General features: G+C 22.0%; 5 protein-coding genes across 5 annotated transcripts in view; all 5 read right to left on the bottom strand. All coding sequences in view use genetic code 6, as the record gives it.

Moving 5' to 3' along the window:
• Nucleotides 1–14, bottom strand: part of TTHERM_000770922 (hypothetical protein) — a gene marked incomplete at both ends in the record, with an annotated part of 536 nt that extends 522 nt beyond the window's left edge. The window contains one exon of the mRNA XM_012797083.1: nucleotides 1–14. This exon is cut by the window's left edge and continues 118 nt beyond it. Within this exon, the coding sequence (XP_012652537.1) occupies nucleotides 1–14 (14 nt within the window).
• A 4,172-nt stretch (nucleotides 15–4,186) lies between these two features.
• Nucleotides 4,187–9,855, bottom strand: TTHERM_00771960 (hypothetical protein; the record flags this gene model as incomplete). Its single annotated transcript, XM_001013885.2, has 3 exons — nucleotides 4,187–7,745; nucleotides 7,981–9,739; nucleotides 9,795–9,855. 3 exons carry the CDS (start codon nucleotides 9,853–9,855, stop codon nucleotides 4,187–4,189), a joined length of 5,379 nt encoding a protein of 1,792 aa, XP_001013885.2.
• A 331-nt stretch (nucleotides 9,856–10,186) lies between these two features.
• Nucleotides 10,187–12,494, bottom strand: TTHERM_00771970 (hypothetical protein; the record flags this gene model as incomplete). Its single annotated transcript, XM_001013886.2, has 6 exons — nucleotides 10,187–10,486; nucleotides 10,761–10,842; nucleotides 10,905–11,255; nucleotides 11,408–11,854; nucleotides 12,007–12,077; nucleotides 12,147–12,494. 6 exons carry the CDS (start codon nucleotides 12,492–12,494, stop codon nucleotides 10,187–10,189), a joined length of 1,599 nt encoding a protein of 532 aa, XP_001013886.2.
• A 761-nt stretch (nucleotides 12,495–13,255) lies between these two features.
• On the bottom strand, nucleotides 13,256–15,994 carry TTHERM_00771980 (tetratricopeptide repeat protein; the record flags this gene model as incomplete). The annotated part of the gene is made up of 10 exons (XM_001013887.3): nucleotides 13,256–13,335; nucleotides 13,402–13,506; nucleotides 13,563–13,899; nucleotides 13,985–14,260; nucleotides 14,325–14,721; nucleotides 14,781–14,874; nucleotides 14,940–15,165; nucleotides 15,283–15,667; nucleotides 15,761–15,857; nucleotides 15,970–15,994. The coding sequence occupies 10 exons, from the start codon at nucleotides 15,992–15,994 to the stop codon at nucleotides 13,256–13,258; spliced, it is 2,022 nt and encodes a 673-aa protein (XP_001013887.3).
• Nucleotides 15,995–17,304: 1,310 nt separating this feature from the next.
• On the bottom strand, nucleotides 17,305–18,318 carry TTHERM_00771990 (kinase domain protein; the record flags this gene model as incomplete). The annotated part of the gene is made up of 1 exon (XM_001013888.3): nucleotides 17,305–18,318. One exon carries the CDS (start codon nucleotides 18,316–18,318, stop codon nucleotides 17,305–17,307), a length of 1,014 nt encoding a protein of 337 aa, XP_001013888.1.
• Between the last annotated feature and the right edge of the window lie 127 nt (nucleotides 18,319–18,445).

An 18,445-nucleotide genomic window follows, 5' to 3' on the forward strand; every position in this document is an offset into this window, starting at 1 on the left:
TTTTAAGTCATCATTTGTGCACTCTTATACAGTCTCTCCTTATTTATTATTGAGTCTCAACAAATCTAAATGATCCTAATTAATAATAGGGCAAAATATAAAAAAAGAAACATATTTATTTTTAAGAAAACACAAAAAAAGATACTTATTCATTCAGTTTAATACTTTTCATGTGTTTAATTAAAGTGCTTTCGTTATTTAGAGAAGAAAAATCAATCATTTATGCAAATTTAATTGAAAAAAATGATAAATTATTTCGAGTTAATTTAATAGAACGCTAAGTAGAATTATTATTTTTCTTATTATTTTATCAATTAATTAAATAGTATTATGAAAAAATAAATAACTTCAATTAACATGAATAATTACAAATTTAATTTCCAAATTATTCTGAAAAAGCAAACAACTTTATTAAAAAAAGTAAATATTGCCTGTCGCGACATCAATTTTGTGTAAAGGTTTATTAAAAAATTTGACTGACAGAGGAAGATTTTTATATTTTAGAGCAATGCTCTGTTTAAAAATTTTTGTTTTCAATAATGAAAAGAATTAGAGTTCGTTCTGCAATGAATTTAAAAATATTATTTATTCCTACTTTGACTCTACTTGATTCTTTTATTAAATTTTGAAAAATAAATTTGTATTAATATTATTAATAGTTTTCATATTTTTACTATTAATAAATGTTTTTATTTATTATTAATTTTCCTTAAGTTTTTAAATATATTTTATTAATTGAATAAATATTTTTAATTTCTTTTTTTAAAACATAAATTACAATTTAATATTTAATTTCAATAATTATCATAATCAAATAAAATATTATAGAGACATTTTAAAAAATATTCCAATTTAATATTTAAAGATTACTATAAATAAATGTATTGGATTAAGGTTAATAGTATGTCAATTTTTATTTTGAATTTATGAAATTAAATACAAATTTAAAGTTTTTAAAGTTATTATTAGATAACTAAGAAAAATTTCATAATCCCCTATAGTCTAGCAGGTTAGGATAGAAGGTTTTCACCCTTCAGACCCGGGTTCAAGTCCCGGTGGGGGAAATTTTTTATTAAAATATAAAATAAATTAAAGAAAGAATATTTTTTAACAAATTAAATATTACATTTTAAAATGAAACCCTGATAATTAATTTTCTTAATGCATAAAAGTATTAATTTTTTATCAGAAGTTAAATATTTATATTTTAAACATGAATAAATAATAAGAATTATTAATTATTATATTCTAATTATTAATTTTGTATTTTTAAAATAGTAGATTTAACAAATAAAATACTTTGTTTCTATTTTTTAAAAATATTTGTTTTTTAATTCATTTAAATTAAGAATTTTATGTGGAAAATATTGAATAATTAATATAGAAAAAAGACAAATAAATCTTTTAAACAGAATCCACTAATTATTTAGTTAACTAAAAAATAAGAAAATCAAAATTATAGAAAGAGCAATTATTTAAAAAATTTCTACAACTAAATAAATAAAATCTAATACAAAAAAAGTATTAGCAAAAACTGATACAAAAGTTTAAGATTCTCAAATTTGTTTAGCATTAAATAATTATTATAAGCATGTAAAACTTAATAATGATTTTTTTTAGCTAAATAATATATTTTTATTAAAATAGGAAACAAAAGACAATATAAAAATCATCAACAATATAAAATAAAACAGATTCTCAATAAAAGGTTTTACAATAGAATGGCGAGTTAAATTCTTTAAAATAAATAAAAAATAGTTCTTAAAATTAGAATAGCAAGAAATAGAGTGACATTTCATAAACTTAGCATAAAATTTGTAAAGTAGAAGTAAAATAAAATTAAATCTCAGGAGCTGTTTTAAATAAGAATAACTTTTCAGAAGAGTAAAAGCAAAATAGTTTATCAGATATAGAAGAAAATGACCAAAAGAAATTTACTTAGAAATTTAAATTTTTTGATATTTTTAGCAATTCTTTGCTTGAAAGAATATATTTGTTTCTTGAGCTAAAAGATTATGTAAAACTTGCTACTCTTTGTCATAAAGCTAGAAACATGATACCTTATGCTATTAAACTATAAAACTACTCTAATTTAATTAGAAATGAGGTAGATGATTTCTATTAAAAAACGAATCTTGAAGAGATGTGTGAGTCTTTTGTAAATATCCAAAAAAAATTCTAAGAATTGATGAAAGATTAATTTATCATTGAAATAAATTAGTAATTAAAAGAATTTAATAAAAAGACAATAATTAGTAAAGAAACCTTATTAGATATTTTAGTAGCTGCAGTGAATTATTTTATGAAAAAAAACATTAAAAAGAATGAAGTGATTGATTATATTTTACAAAAGGGAGTTTACAATGTTTTTAAATCATTAGATTTAAATTATGTCAAACCTTCAAATGGTATTTTAAATATTCCTGAATATCCTTCGAATGTAAAATCATGCAGTTTAAACAGTTTAATTTATTGTGTAAGATAGTATTTCAAAATTTAATAGAATTTAAAGCATTCAATAGAAAAATAGAGTGAATGTATCAAAATGATCAAAAAAGAAAAATATTATAAGTTTTTTGAAGCAAATAAAATAAAGCTAAAAATAAAATATGAGAGACCAATATATTGTTTAAAAAAAACAAGTAAAGTGTTTGACTACTTGAATAAAAATATAATTTAACTGATAATACCCTTTTTAACCTTTTAAGATCTGCTTTTATTAAACTTAAGTAATAAAACTATGTAAGAACTAGCAGGTTAAGGAGTTAATTAGATTGTCGAAAATCTATAGATTAAAAGAAATAACCTACTAACTTAAAATTAAATATCTGATATGTAAACAAAAATGGTGTATTACATTTAACACTTTAAGGTATTTTCTGCAATAAATTAAGGTTTGATAGCAAATGATTACATATGCTAAAATAAAGCTCTTAAGGAAATATTTATAACACTTTGTTAGATATTTCTAAGAGATTCTTCAAACATGGAATAATTAATTAGCTATAAAAAATATTAATAATTAAATTATTTTAATTTTTAACATGAATTTTATGACATTTAGGAAAATAAAAAGAATTTAGTTGAAAACATATTGATAAAATATAATGATGAATTTATTTAAAATAATAAAGAAGCAAGTTAGGATGTTATTTCACTACAAAAGTATTTAAAAGGACTATTAATTTATTTAGAATTAAAGTTAACAAAGAACGATTACTAAAATGTTGAGTCTTTATATAACTAAAATATCTCTTTGCTAGATTAAAAAATCTACAGATACCAAAAACTCTTTAAAAAGAATTCTGAGTAACTATAGCTTTTTGAAATTAACTTAAATCTCTAAAAATATTAAAACTAAAGAAAGTGTAAATGTGCTCCTATTAGAATGTTTTCTTGAAATAAAAATTAAAAAAATTTTTTTTTATATATTTTTTATTTGAATTTTTAAAAATTATTAACTGGAATTACTTTTATTTATTTTTCAATTAGGATTTTCGAGGTTATAAATCAAATTTATAATTGTATCATTTTATCTCTTGAAAATAAAAGATAATTTTAGATATAAAACAACTTCAAAAAAATTATTTTTATTTATTTATTATTATTAAAATGTTAATTGGGGTATATTAAAAGCACATTAATTTCCATCATTTTTATTAAATTTTTGTCATTCAACTGGTGTTTTATAACAAAATTTTTATTAAATATTTTATATCCCTCTTAATAAAATATCTAAGGATTTCTATTTTATATATTTGGTTTTAAATAAAATATTGCTAGCTAATTTTCAAGAAGACTAAATTATTCAAAATTTAGATTTTAAATCATTTATTTTTTCATATTCTTATATTGTTAAATAAATTTAATCTCAAATTCATAGTCGCCTTTTAATTTATTTTAAGTTTAAATTAAATTTATTCTAAAGAAAATTCATTTTAAAAAAGTAAATTTTCAAATAAATATCACTAAAGAATTTTTATATTTAAATTTTAAAATAAAAGTTTTCTGGATTTTAATATTTTTAATACATAAAAATAAAACCAAATACATTATTAATAAGTTAAAAATGAAAGATAGATATAATAATTTGATCTAGATTTTATAAGGAAACCACTTAAATTAAACTTTGCAGTAGCTAGCTAAGTATGGTTATAAATTCAAGTAATTATATCAAATTTTTCAGTCACTAGATGAAAAAAGGAAAACATATATCTTAGAGATAGTTTGTAAAATATGAATTTACAATAGTATTTAAAGAATTATTTTAATAATTTGTCTAATTTAGATATTGATGTAAGCTAACATTAATAAGACATTTTTGTTATTAAGCATTTTTAAATTAATATTATATGGAGCTAAACTTGCATTAAAAGAATTTCTTTTTTATATCTTCTGTATCTTTCTAGCACTATTCATTATTTGAATCATAAATAAAAACTATTTCTTTTTAATATTTGATTGTATCTCTGAGAACAAATATCAAAGGAATTTCATTTTGAGGAGATAATTATTTTACTTTATAAATTTAAACTTCATATGATTTGGGTTATTTAATTTGAGAAAAATATTCATAGATTAAAATTTTATCTTGCTAAAATAGCCTTTTTTCACTTTTTTATTATTGTATCCAAATGTACTTTAAATGAAGTTAAAATTTATATCCGTTTTTATTTTGATCATATGTTTATTATGTTATTTTACCACTTTGTTAATCTTATAACCATATCAATAAATATAATATTGTTAAAGCTTAATCTTATTCAAAAATATTATTATCTGTATTAAGTTTAATCTTAATGTATGATTCAATTTATAAATTTTGTAAAAATGATGGAGGATTCTCTTCATAAAAACAATAACATTTTTAATTTAAATAAATTAAAATTTAAAATTACTAATAAATATTTCCAATGATGTAAATATGAGACTTATCTTTAAAAAATTGAATTATTTTATTTTTCTATTGAGAGTCTTTTATATCTCTTATTTCACTAACATATCCATAATCTTTTAGATAATCTAAATTAAATTTTTTTACACCATTAAATATTTTTTTGAAACTTTCTTCTTAAATCAAGCCAAGAAAGTTCTTTAAACAGTATTATTTATATTCTTATGATTAATCAGTTTCTTTTTTATTATTGAACTATGGCTAATCTTAAATTTAAACTTAAAAACCTAATTAAACACTATTAGTTTATACTTCAACTTAAAAATCTTATTTTTTCTAATTAATATAATTTTAATCATCAATTTCTTTTTAAACGGTTTTAGTTACTGTTTATTTTTATTCAAAATTTTTTTAAAGTGATTATTAAAATTAACCTTTACTCTGAGGAATTTATTGATCTTTTTAATTAAGAAGCTAATAAATCTGTTCATTAGTGTTTTCAATTAAAAATTTTAGAAACCATTCATTAAAATCGACAGGTAGCTGCTGTTTTTCTACTTCTTAGATATTTAATATTTAATTAAGTAAAAATAAAAAAAAATATTTGGTTAACTGATTATCTTCTTTTAAAATATCGCTAAATAGTGAGAAGAATAGTATCTTTTAAAACTTGTATTCAAATATGAGTTTATAAGCCTTAACAATATCTCCCTCTTCATTTTTAAAAGATTCTTTCTTAGTTAAAAAGAAAAGTGTTTAATATTACTTTTTTTTATCCTTGTATGCTACTATTTATGGGATTTTATTTTAGTCTTAAAATATAATTAATTCATCTTAATATTGATTTTATTTTTAAGCAAATTGTTTAAATTCTGATTGAAGTTATCTATTAATCTTTTCTTTTTAATTTAATAGCTCTTAGTTAGCTACTTTAAGAATCTCTTTAAACACCTGTGTCAATTAATAAGTATACTCAAGAGTTTTTTAATAATATGTGAAAGACATTTAAGATATAAACGGTTCAAACTTCGATTCTTTTTTAAATTTATTGATGAAACCTTTTAAAATACTTTTCTATTATTTTTTAGCCAAATAAGATTATATTGTCTCAAATTTTTCTTCAATGTACATAGCTAATATACCGCATTTGTGAGATTTTTCAAGCTAAAACAAAAATTAAGGGAGATATTTTCTTTCAATTTCAAATTATTTAACTCTTTATTCAATTTCATCCTTCAAACCACATTTAATAAATTAATCATTAATTTTATACTAAAAGAGTTAAGAATAATTACTAAGTTTAAAAAAAAAATCTTGTAAACCAAGATTTATGTTTATTATTGCATAGACTGTGTCATCTTCAATATAGAGTGGTAACTTTGAAACAAATTTAACTTTAAAGAATGGAAGATTTTAATTTGAGTTAAAGTAATAATCTATAGAGTCACCCTTTGTTAGCTACATTTAATTATTAATTTGCTTGAGAAGATCTTCTACTTTCTTGGTTTATATGATAATTCTTTTTAAAATGTGTCTTATTAAAAAAATTAGTAATATTGGATCATTAATATTTTCTAATTAACTCCAATCTTCGTTTTCTGATAAAACACTTTTAAATAATGATAAAAAGCTTTCTTTTTAAAAAAGTTTTTTCAGATTATCCAAAGCCATGTTACTCAATTAATTTGAATAGATTTTTATTGTTTTTAGATTTTCTAAAATGTCTTAAGCTCTTTATTTTAAGTAATAATTTGCAACTACTGTTTGCTCATATTAACAACACGCTATTTCAAATAATTGATCTTATTTTGTTTTGAGTTATAAAATAGTGTCATCAGTATCATTTCTTATGTACATCAAAAAATACTCTGACATTTCTGTTTCTATAGGGCCTAAGTTTGCTGCTGTGTTAGCTTATTTAAATAGAATTTCATTAACAACAGAGTTAAGAGAATCTTGTGATTATTCTAAAAATTAGTTTAATTGCTCATTCATAATTTATATTTTCTTATAAATAATAACAACAGAAAGTGTATCTATTTCATAAATATTTTTAATTTTGATTAATTTCCAATATTAGTTAATTAAGTTGATCAATTCATTCTTTTTATTAATAAAAGTGCTCTTTAACGAATCTAAACCTTTATTCTCAGAATTCAAATCAGCTATCCCTTTCTATAAGTCTCTTTATATTTCCTCTTTTATTTAATAAAGACAACTGTTAAAGGACTAGATTAAATTATTCTCAAAGTATTATCCTTAAATCTAATAATACTTATAATTGTTTAATTTATCTTAGGTTAACTTTTACATGGAAACACAATTAAAGTGTATACAATCAATAATTTCACCAGTTTAAAAATAATGTAAGTATTACAATAGCATATTTTTAACAAATTCTTTATTTATTTTAGTTTCAAAAACTTAATATAGTTAATCAGGTCTAAACAATTCTGATAAAATTCCTGTATGTATTAATTGTAATTCTTTAAAACATTACTCATAAATTTCAGAAGGCAATTAATACTAATCTAGAATTTTTTAATTATCAAAAAATTTTAAATTAGATATTCCTTTAATGCTAGAGTTTATTGTAGAGTTGAATTCCTAAATAGATGTATCAATTGCATTTTTTAATACTTCAAGGTTATAAATTTAGCCTAAATCTTTTGTATTAACTTCCTAATATAGTTTCTAAATATTTTATTATGTCTCTTGGCTAATTACTTTTTCAGCAAGTATTTAAATAATATTATTATCAGAGTCAAACTGCTGCTTGGTCAAAAACTAAAATGTATCTTTTGATTTGCCATGTGTTGTCTTTTAAGTCTCATCATCTTTTTAATCATTTCTAATTTATTAAAAAAAATAATTTTTATTTTCAATTTAAGATTTGAGTTTTTTATTTAAAATTAATGGGAGAGTTTAAATTTGCCTAGAAATTAAATTCTTTTATTTAAAAAAAATCTAAATTTGGATTTAAAGCTATTGAAATTTATTAACAAAAATTTAAAAATCCCCTTTAAATTAGATAAAAATATATTTATTTAATTATTAAAACTAAGAATAATTAATTAATTAATTACTTAAAATTGCTAGATTATTCAGTAGTAGATGAATTCAGATATGTGTTAAACTTTTTTTCCTCTTGCTAGCTTTGCAATGGAATATTATTTTCTCCTATAATTTTAACTTAACTTTTTTATGGTAAATCTTACTTTTCATAAGATGTGTCTTTTGGCTAATTATAGCCTTCACTTCTTTATTACTTATTTTGATTCTGAGGGTGATTAAATATTTGTTAGATTTCATCGTTTTTTTATTTTTAGAAATTGAAATTTGTTTAGCCATTTGCAATTTTTTATTAATTAGTTTTATAAAAGTTTTAGTTAAAATTGTTCTAAATATTAATGGTGTTATTTTAAATACTTATTGGCTCGAATTGTTAGGTTTAATGATTGCTCTACTATTCGATGTTATTTAAATTTACTTTAGAAGTTTATTCGTTTTGTTAGTATTGATTAATTTTGTTTGTTTCTATAATTTAACTATTTGCTGCATCTTTTAAAGGATATTACTAGCTAAATTAATCTTAATTCTATATCTAACTGCTTTATGATTAACTAATTTCTGAATCTTTTAATTCTTAAATTACACTTAAATTCATCCCTTAAGGCTATTAATTAGATTAAGACTAAGTTAAATCATCTAGCTATGAATTTTCTTTTTTTTTGTTTAATTCTGCTTATATTGGTAAATTTCTATATTAAGGTTGTTGTTATTGTTATTGTTGCTGTTATTAATATTATTGTTATAGCTGGTTCATCTGATAGATATTGTTCATTTAGTTCAAATTGCTTTATTAAGATTATTCCATATAGTTTTATTATTGCAATAAATAACTATTTGAAAATGGTTAAGTATTTTAATTATTATTTAGTTGTTAATTTGCTAAATTTGAATTAATTATATTATTCTAAATAGTATTTTAAGGATATTATGGTATTATTGCCTATGAATTATTAGGTTAGCTATAATTATTCTACTGAAAATTATATTAATTGGCTTAAGGCATTATGTTAGAATCCATTTTTATGCCTTGCTAATATGAATTTAAATTTTATTGATTTTATTAATTATTTCTTAAAAAAGGTATTTATTTACCTTTATCAATATTGAAGATATTATTTGCTTAGGGTTGTTGATTAGTATTTTGCATAGGAGAGTTTTTAGCATTTTGTCCAGAGTTTATAATGGGAAGTTTATTTGTATTGATTTTTGAATTAACTAAATTCTAATATGCTTTTGTCTTTTATGATGAATCAAAAGTATTGTTAATTAGTTAGTATTATTCTTATGCTTATGCTTAAATTGTATTTTAATTTTTCTGCTATTCAGTATTTCTATCTTTTATTGAGTGGCCTCTTTTTGGTTTATCAAATGGTTTAGACGAATCTGATCTAATTTAAGTTTAATTTTAATTATTAACATTTGGCTATTAACCATTTCGACTTCTATCATTTTAGAAGTTAGGATTGGAGTTATTTTAAGGAAGTTAGTTTTATTAGAATTGTTGATAATAATTACTATTCTATGGTTATTACTAAAATTAGTTTTACTAAACATTTGTCTGTGTTTGTGTTTGAAGTGACATTTTCTAAATATCATTATTTTATGTTTAATAATTATAATTTTTTTATTTTTCATTATATTAAACCTAATTCTGCAGTTAAAAACTTGTTTATTAATTTTATTGAAAATTATTTTATCTCTGTTACTAAGATTAGATGCTTGCTGGTTTAAATTAATAGATTTATTAAGCTTCCTACTTACTTGATTAGGTTTCTATTTATAAGTGATAATAATGTTAATATTTTTAAAAAAAAATCATTGTTGTTACATTAAGTTTATTGCTGAATCGCACGATTTGGCAAATTAAATCCTTGTCTCAAATTACTCATTTTAATTTTACTTTTACTTTATGTCTTCTTCTTACTTTCTTTCTTTCCTTCCTTCTTCCTATTTCACAAAAGTTTATCTTATTTTATGCGATAATAAGCTTGCTTTAACTTTTATTTAAAATTGGAAAAAAATTACTTTTATCAAATTTTTTTTAATAAAATATATGTTGTGATTTTAGAATATTTTGCATAAGAAAGTTGATAAAGGGTAAGAATGAATAAATAAATAAATTCAAAATACACTCAAAACAAAATCAATATTAAAAACTCATTGTTTTTATCATCTATTTACAATTTATTATTTACATAAATTTTATTTATATTATTTAATTCAATAGTAAAATGAATGATTTGTAATTTAAGCAGAAACAAAAGAGCCATTTCTCTAGAAATTTCTTCCATTTTTGCAGCTGCTATTAGCTGTTTACCTTCTCTCCTTTTAAGAAGGAGATTTAACCATTTAACCAGATATAAAAAAGTTTTGCTATGTTATGCTCTTTGTTGATTACCTACTCATACTACTTTTTGTTGAAAAGACTGAATTCATGTTCAAAAACTTTTAATCCATATAGCTATTTTCCTCTAGCATTTTTTAACTTAGATCTTGTAAACTAATCCTAGATCTGACATTCTAAAAAATATTTTGCAAAATAATAAGTTTGTTTTTAATAAATGAAATATTTTTCAAAGTTAATTTTAAATTAAATAAATTTTTAATTATTTTTTTTTGTGCTCAAAAATTAAATATTCTAATTAGTTACTCAATATTCTAATTGATTATCAAAGTAAATTTATTATTTAATCAAAATATTTATTTGCACATCGAAACAAATAAATGATTTATAAGAGAATTAATTTGCTAAATTAAAATAAAGAGAATGAACAAAATATATATTATATTTTACTTGCATATATCCTGGTAGAGCGTGATTTGGACATTATTCTCTTGGCAATTGCTTCTCGAAAGGAATTATGTTAAGCTTATTGCTATTATTAATATATCAAATTATATTTTAATCTTATTGTTTGTTTTACATTTATTGATTTACTTTTTATAGACTATGGATTTTTTGTTTGGGTTTTTTACCCACTAATCATATTCATAATGAACTCCTTAGTACACACCTACTAATTTATTTTCGAGAGATTTATGTGGAGAGATTTTGCTGAAATTTGGACCCACTCGGCCTAATGACTTCTTAGTAACCTCAAAGTTAGGCTGATATCCATTATCTGGTATTTTCTCAACAGGTTTAAAAGTACTAACTACTTCTCTATTTAATTATTTATTAAACGACAAATCTCTTAAATGTTTCACTTTCGAGCTGACTTAAGATTCATTTAAATATTCAAATCTCTTCTCATTCACTTTATAAAATTTATCGTAACTATCTTTAGATCTGTTTTACAAATTATTTATAAATTATTCAATAAACAATTTATTTATTTTTTATGTTTTAAAAATTTGTAATTAAAATATTTTTTGGAAACTATTTTATTTATTTATTTATTTTTTATAATTAAATTTTGATTTTAATTTAGTTTTAATTACCTATTGAGCTGTCTTTTAAAATCTATAAAACCAGAAACCTTTCTTTTTACTCTCTCTGGATAGGCAATTATTTCATTATTGGCTTTCTCAGGTGATTACGAATGGGATTATTAATTCACTTAATCATAGGATTTATCTAAATATGATTTACAAAAACTCTATTATGTATTTATTTTTATTGGTGTTTTTTAGTTATTAGGCGTTTTTTACTATTCTTTGCTTCTCTTTGAAGGTGATTGCAAAAAAGATCGAGTAAGCACCATACTTTGATCAAGGGTTGCTGCTTACTCCTTAGAGTTATTTTGCATCACAGATTGACGAGCTTAGTTTATTGTGCTTTACTACTATTACTAGCATTATGAAGCTAATATATTTTACTATGTTTATTACTTGAATTTCTGCTAGGTTTTATAAACCTTTAAAATGTCCCAAACTAACTATGGCCTCCTATATATTCAAATTGAATAATCTACATTTTACAAAATCAGTTTTTAGAACTAAATGGAATTTAATAAAGACTAAGTAAGATAAGTAAGTAACCATTTGCATAAAATTCTCTTGCATTAACGATATAAGATAAATCATAATAAAAGATTTACTTTTTTAATGGATCTGGATTAACATAAATAAACCCACCTTTTTTTTTGCTTCTAACTTCTTATTTTTAGGACTTAATTATTTTATTAGAAAGAAGTTAATTATTCAAATCATTTTTATCATTTTTTAATAAAAAACTTACAAAAGGTCTATTATATTATTCACGGCTAATTTATTTCTAAAATGGCTCCATTTTATTTGCAGTATCAATTTTTTCTTTAATTGTTATCTAATAATCATGGAAATAACTTCTTTAATTTTATATATTAGCTGTATTTGGCCTATTTAATTAGCTTTCTTTTGTGAGGGCTTCTATTTCATCAAACAAATTTGAGTAAGGATTCTGATTTGCTAAAAATGATTCCTTCTTTTTATTCTTTGTTGTTTGTGAATTAATAACTCTTTCAAGCATGGTTCTAGCATCTCCGCTTTATCTTCCAGATTTGCTAAACATGCCCTATCCGCTTGGATCATACTTATCTTGAATCATTAGCTTTCAAAATAATTTTAGACTAAAATATTTATTTGTTAAGCTATTAGTTATCTTTATTAAAAAATATTCCACACAAAATCAATTAATGTTTGTTTATTATTCTATTAATTTAATACTTAAACAATAATTAAAAATATTACTTTATCATTCATTCATTCATTAAGCGTAATTAATTTAATAATTATAATTTAAAAGTAATTAGTGGATAACACTCATTATCTCCTTTAATTCACTCCACATAAATATAAATGATTAATAAAATTAATTAAAAGTAAGTTTTGTAAATAATATTTCAATTCAAAGATATCTATTTATTAATTTAATTAAATTCAAATTCTATTTAATTACTATTCTGCTAAAAAAAATAATTAAATATTTTATAAAAAATATATTTTTAATGCTTTCTAACTTAAAAAAAAATATATGATAAGTATTTTTAAGCAAATTTCTGAATAAAATTAAAATAAATCTAAAATTTTACATATATTTTTTTGAGCTATTTTTTGAAATTATATACGATAAATAAGATCATTATTTATTGAATATTTGTGAATCATATATTTATATATATAGATGTATTTATTATTAATATTTATTTTACTTCAAACAAAACTTTTACTAGTTTGAGCACATGCAGATTACATGAAGAAATCTAAAAAATATTATTAACAATAATTTTCACTTTAGTTTTACTTATTTGAATTTGAATTATTACTTTATTTTTTTTCATTTAATTATAATTTATCATTTTCTTACATTCATTTTTTATTTAATTATTCAGAAACCATTGCATTGATTTCATTTTCGCTTATTAAATATTTCTTTGTAGCCTCTTAATCTATTTTATAAGTAGGAAAATTAAAATAAAATCAATACATTTATTAACAATATAATTTATAATTACAATTGAATTCAGGTTGAGGTAAATCGTCAAACTTAAGAATCTCAAATTCATCAGCAAATAAGGCTGGGTTATGATCGCTTATTTTACTAACAAGATCGAATCTTTCTATTTTTTTAGTAAATTACTTTTATTATTAAATTAAATTTGCAATAATTTATTACATAAACACATGAAGCAAGTCTACAGATAAGACCAAAGATGCTTTGCCTCAGGATTAAAGGAAAGAGCATTCAAATAAAGTCTAGCAGCTTCATCAAAATCTTATTTATAAGCATGAGCTATACCTAAATTTACCCAAACTCTGACATAGTTAGGTTTAAGCTCAAGAGCTCTGTAGTAAGCATTAATGGCTTCATCTGCCTTTCCAAGCTGAGCAAGAGTGGCACCAAGTTTGTTCCATAGTGAATAGTTACTAGGGTCATACTTCAAAGCTTCTCTAAATGACTCTACAGAACCTTAGTAATCTCTTGATATATATTGCAAGACAGCTAAGCAAACCTTATTTTATTTTAAAATTTATAACATTTAAATTTGATAAAATTTTTTTTGTATTAAATGAAGAAATTAGAGAGATTTCAATTACATGTAAATCAGCATTTTATGGGAATTGGTTACGAGCAGCATAGAATGCATCGAGCATGTTTTTATTCATATTCTTAATATCATCAGTGGATAATTCACTATATACTTTATCATCAGGTACTATGTCAGCAGGTATAGGGAAAGCTTTTTACATATCACTTATTAAGTACCATTATTTGAGGAAGCCCATGGCCTTAACTTCATCCAAAATATTTGTACATGAAACACCTAAAGCGAGGAAAGTATCTGGGTTTCTATCATCTTTTTGTAAGGCATTCTAAATTTTTTATAATAGGTAAGATAATTAATCAATTTAATGAATGTTTAAAAATCTAAATTACTAATAAACAGGCAACAGCTCTTTAATCTTGATCCATTTCTTAGTGCAATCTTCCCATTAGTCTCCAAGTGTTAGCGCTGCTGGGAGCGTCAGGATTCTTTTAAATTTGAGCTTCTAAGGCAAGAATAGCATCAAATGGTCTGCCACTTGCAATAAATTCTAAAGCAAGGTGGAGAGGATTTTCATGTGACATATAAGGATTGGCTTTATTGAAGGCATATCTACCTGAAGCATCTTTGTATAAACTTTATTCTTCTAAATCACTTGCTTTTTACCATGCTTTGCTTAATTCTTCATAATCTCCTGATTCCTACATATATTTTAAGACATCTTAATATTCCTTGTCCAATTTCTCTTCAAATCCTTCTTCATCTTGTCTTTCTTTTTCGTACTCTGATCTATTATTTTAAATTTATTTTTACTAAAATTTTAAATCGAAAAAGCATTCTTATTTTACATTTTCTATTGCCAATATTATTCTAAATTAAATCCATCATTGTTTTCAGATTGCTTTTACTCTTCCATAGCGTTTTCATAGGCTTTGTTGAAAACTAAAAATTTTTTTATTTTGTTTGTTATAAAAAGTAATACAAATTATTTAATAAATTCAATTTACTTGCATCAATATCTTTTTAATCTTAATCTGGAACTCCTTCTACAATTTCATTACCTTCAATTTTTAGCTGACCAGATTTGAGATGTCCCATGAAGTGCAAAAACTTAGAGTTTTTCATTCTTGGGCTGTCATCCTTGGCCATTTTATCAAACAACTCGCCAGCATCATGCTTGATCTTTTGCTACTCGAGCTCAACATTTTCCATTTCGTTTTCCATCATTAATTGCTTTTAAATATTGTTTCATACTTATTATAATGCCAAATAATTTTTGGAAAATAAAGCTTAAATAATAATGTTAATTATTTTAAAATAATAGCAAGGATAAAAGGGTAATGCTGTTACTTATGCATATTCTTCAGCTTCTTATTGTAGCTTTAGAGAATCAAATTGCTAGCTCATTAATTTTTCTTATTCTTACATTTATTAAATTTACAATGCTTGCTACTATCTGAATTATTCTTGCATCATTTAATCCATCATCATATTTTCATGATGCATCATTTGCTATTATTAAACAAAAGCTTGTTCCATTTATAAATTTTGCTAGTGCATTAACATTTATTGTTAGTTAAAGTGTTAATCCATAACTTATTAGTTAGCCATTTCTTCTTTATTTATCATATCAAACTTTTAATTCATTATTTGCATCATTTAAGCTCTTTCTTGCATAGCATTCTTCATCAGATCACCTTGTTATCCATCGGTTCTGAAACCTTACAATCTATCCCTATTTTTTAAATCAAAAGAGTTCTAACCTTAAAAAAAGCAAATAGGACAAATGGAGAGCTTAAAGAATTTAAAATTTATTTCTAATTATTACTAATTCTAAGCATTTCCCATGAATAAACTTCCCATTAATCTATTAAAAGGATTTATGTTAACTTGAGAGGAAGACTCGCCATTTACATTACAAGCACCTAATAGAAAATTTAAAACAATAGATTTAGATCAGAGAGCTCAATGGAATGGTTAAAAAAGTATAATATGTATAAATAATAGGGCGATGATTTTTATAAATAGTTATTTTACCTCCTGTTAAGATATCACGCATCATTTTTCCTATAATATAAAAATGCTTTGCTTTTATTTAAAATCAATGTTAGTTTTCTATTTATAAAAATTTTAATTTGTTAAAAAGATAAAATCAAAGGGATTTAATTATTCCTTTTAATATAGCAATCTAATAAAGGATTAATAATAATGAATAATTCTTGTTTAATATGAAAACTGATGACGTACGAAACCTCATTTTTTATCAACATATATCATTTTTTTTTTACACATATTACAAAATCTTATTTTCATTTTTATGGTTAACATTCTAAAAGAATCATTAAACTTTCTCAAAAAATGCAAATTGATAAATCAAATATCTAATTTTGATAAGATTTATCTTCTAGAAAAATAAATGCCCTTTTCCTACAAATTTATTAAAAGAATTTTTTTGATATTTCAAATAGTAATCTTGCAAATTAACAACTTATGTTAAAAACTTTACAAAAGTATTTTATTTTTTTTAAATAAGCTTTTAGTAACTTTTATAAAAGTAAATTTAATGAAAATTTATTTTCTCCTTAAAAAATTTTTTATAATAAAAAGTATGTTTATAAAAATTATAAATTAAATTATTTTAAAATATTTCATTTTTTTTATTAAATTCTGATACCCTTTTATTCTAAAAAAATTAGAATTATAAAATTTTATAAACAAATTTAAATTTTATTAGGGGGAAAATAAATTTAGATTTATTAGATTTTAGAATATTACAAATTAGTAAATGAAATGAAAGAATGGTTATCTGAGCAGAAAAAAAAAATTATTTATATAACAATTGAACGAGCTAGAAAATAAGTATTTGCACAAAGCTTATTGAGTTCTTTTTTTGGTTAATAATTAGACCAATTATTTTTGGAATTAGAACATCTATTAAATTTAGTAAGTGATTCATAAAAATGAAGAGAATGTATATGAATGAAAGTTTGATTAATAATTTTTAATTCTGAGTATTTTAAAGGAAAAATATATGCAAAATAAATGAATGAATACGAAGAAATAAATAATATTTAATATTCAATGATTGAATATTATTTTTTAATAAACTTTTTTGTAAGTTATGATTAGATTAATTGTTATTTTTTAAGTAAATAGTTTTGGTGAGTGTTTAGTTAATTTATTATTTGGTTAATTTATTACCATTTTGGTAAGAATCTGTTGATAATAAATGTAGTAAGAAGTGTTTAGTTAGATACAAAAAATTATTTATGTTTCTAAATTATTTTTAATATAAGTGAAAATTTTTTTTTGATAAATTATTATTGATTGAGATTATTTATTTTATATACAATAAACTGTTTTTTTTATTATTCAATTTAACCAAGGATGATTCAGTATTCCACAAGCGTCTAGTCTTTTTAAAGGGTCTTATTGAATCATACCAATAATTAAATCAAATAATAGGTCTTTTTTTTCTAACTCAGTGTTAATCAAATTTTAGTTAAGTGTCTACAAGAAATCTGCTCCGCATTTTTAAATTTGTTAGTATTTTTTAGAAGAGGAGTATTCTTTTTCGTATTTTCCTATCATATTTTCCAAAAACACAATATTAAACAAAGCAAATCCCAGAGAAAGAATATCGTTTCCTTTTTCTAGACCCATTTTTACTTCTTATTTTTGAATGGATTCTATCATTTCAGGTGATAAGTACATTTTAACTCTGTTTTTCCATTTAGGATAAACATTGATGCTCGTTTAGGTACTCTATGACAGTAAACTTGACGAAAAGGAAGAGTCATGTAATTAACTGTTATCAGTATGGTGGTCTGTATGAATTTCATATGAATACGCAAAATCAGTCAGCATGAAAACAGGTACTTACTTTTAATCATCTGAAATAAAGCAAAGTATGTTTTCAAGTTTAATATCATTATGAGCTATATTTTCTCCTTAGTGAAGGTAGTTCAGTGCCGAGGCTACATTTCTCAGTAACTGTCTCACTTCTTCTAAGGAGTATGCAGCGCGCTTCTGTTGTTGGCTTCTCTCAATAAAATAGTGGAAGGCATCACAAGAGGCTCTTGGGAAGCTAATAGCACATCCACCTCTGTATTACTTGTAATATTCAATCGGACTTAAGATATTCTCATGAGAAAGCCGTGAAGCAATGTTGTATTCGTTTTCAATGTCTTTGCAAGAAGATATACACTTTTCGTCATCCCTTAAATGGAGGCATTCTTTGATGACGAGCTTCTCAACAAACTTGCTCTTTTTAGATTATTTTTCGAATCCTGATACAAGAATTCTGTTTGAGTAAGACAATTCTTCTAAGTCTTAGCATGTATCCCGAATATAATTTGAGTGTTAGTTTTTTGGTTGAAATGTCATTTTACATAAAATCACAATTTATTGATTAATTAATTATTATCAAAACTCAGTATGAAAATTTGAGTATTTATATCACCTTTGGTTAGTAAATTGAGCAAAAAAAAATCCAGTTGATTTTAAAATTTGG

The sequence above is a fragment of the Tetrahymena thermophila genome (assembly GCF_000189635.1).
Source record: "Tetrahymena thermophila SB210 genomic scaffold scf_8254670, whole genome shotgun sequence".
NCBI lineage: Eukaryota > Ciliophora > Oligohymenophorea > Hymenostomatida > Tetrahymenidae > Tetrahymena > Tetrahymena thermophila.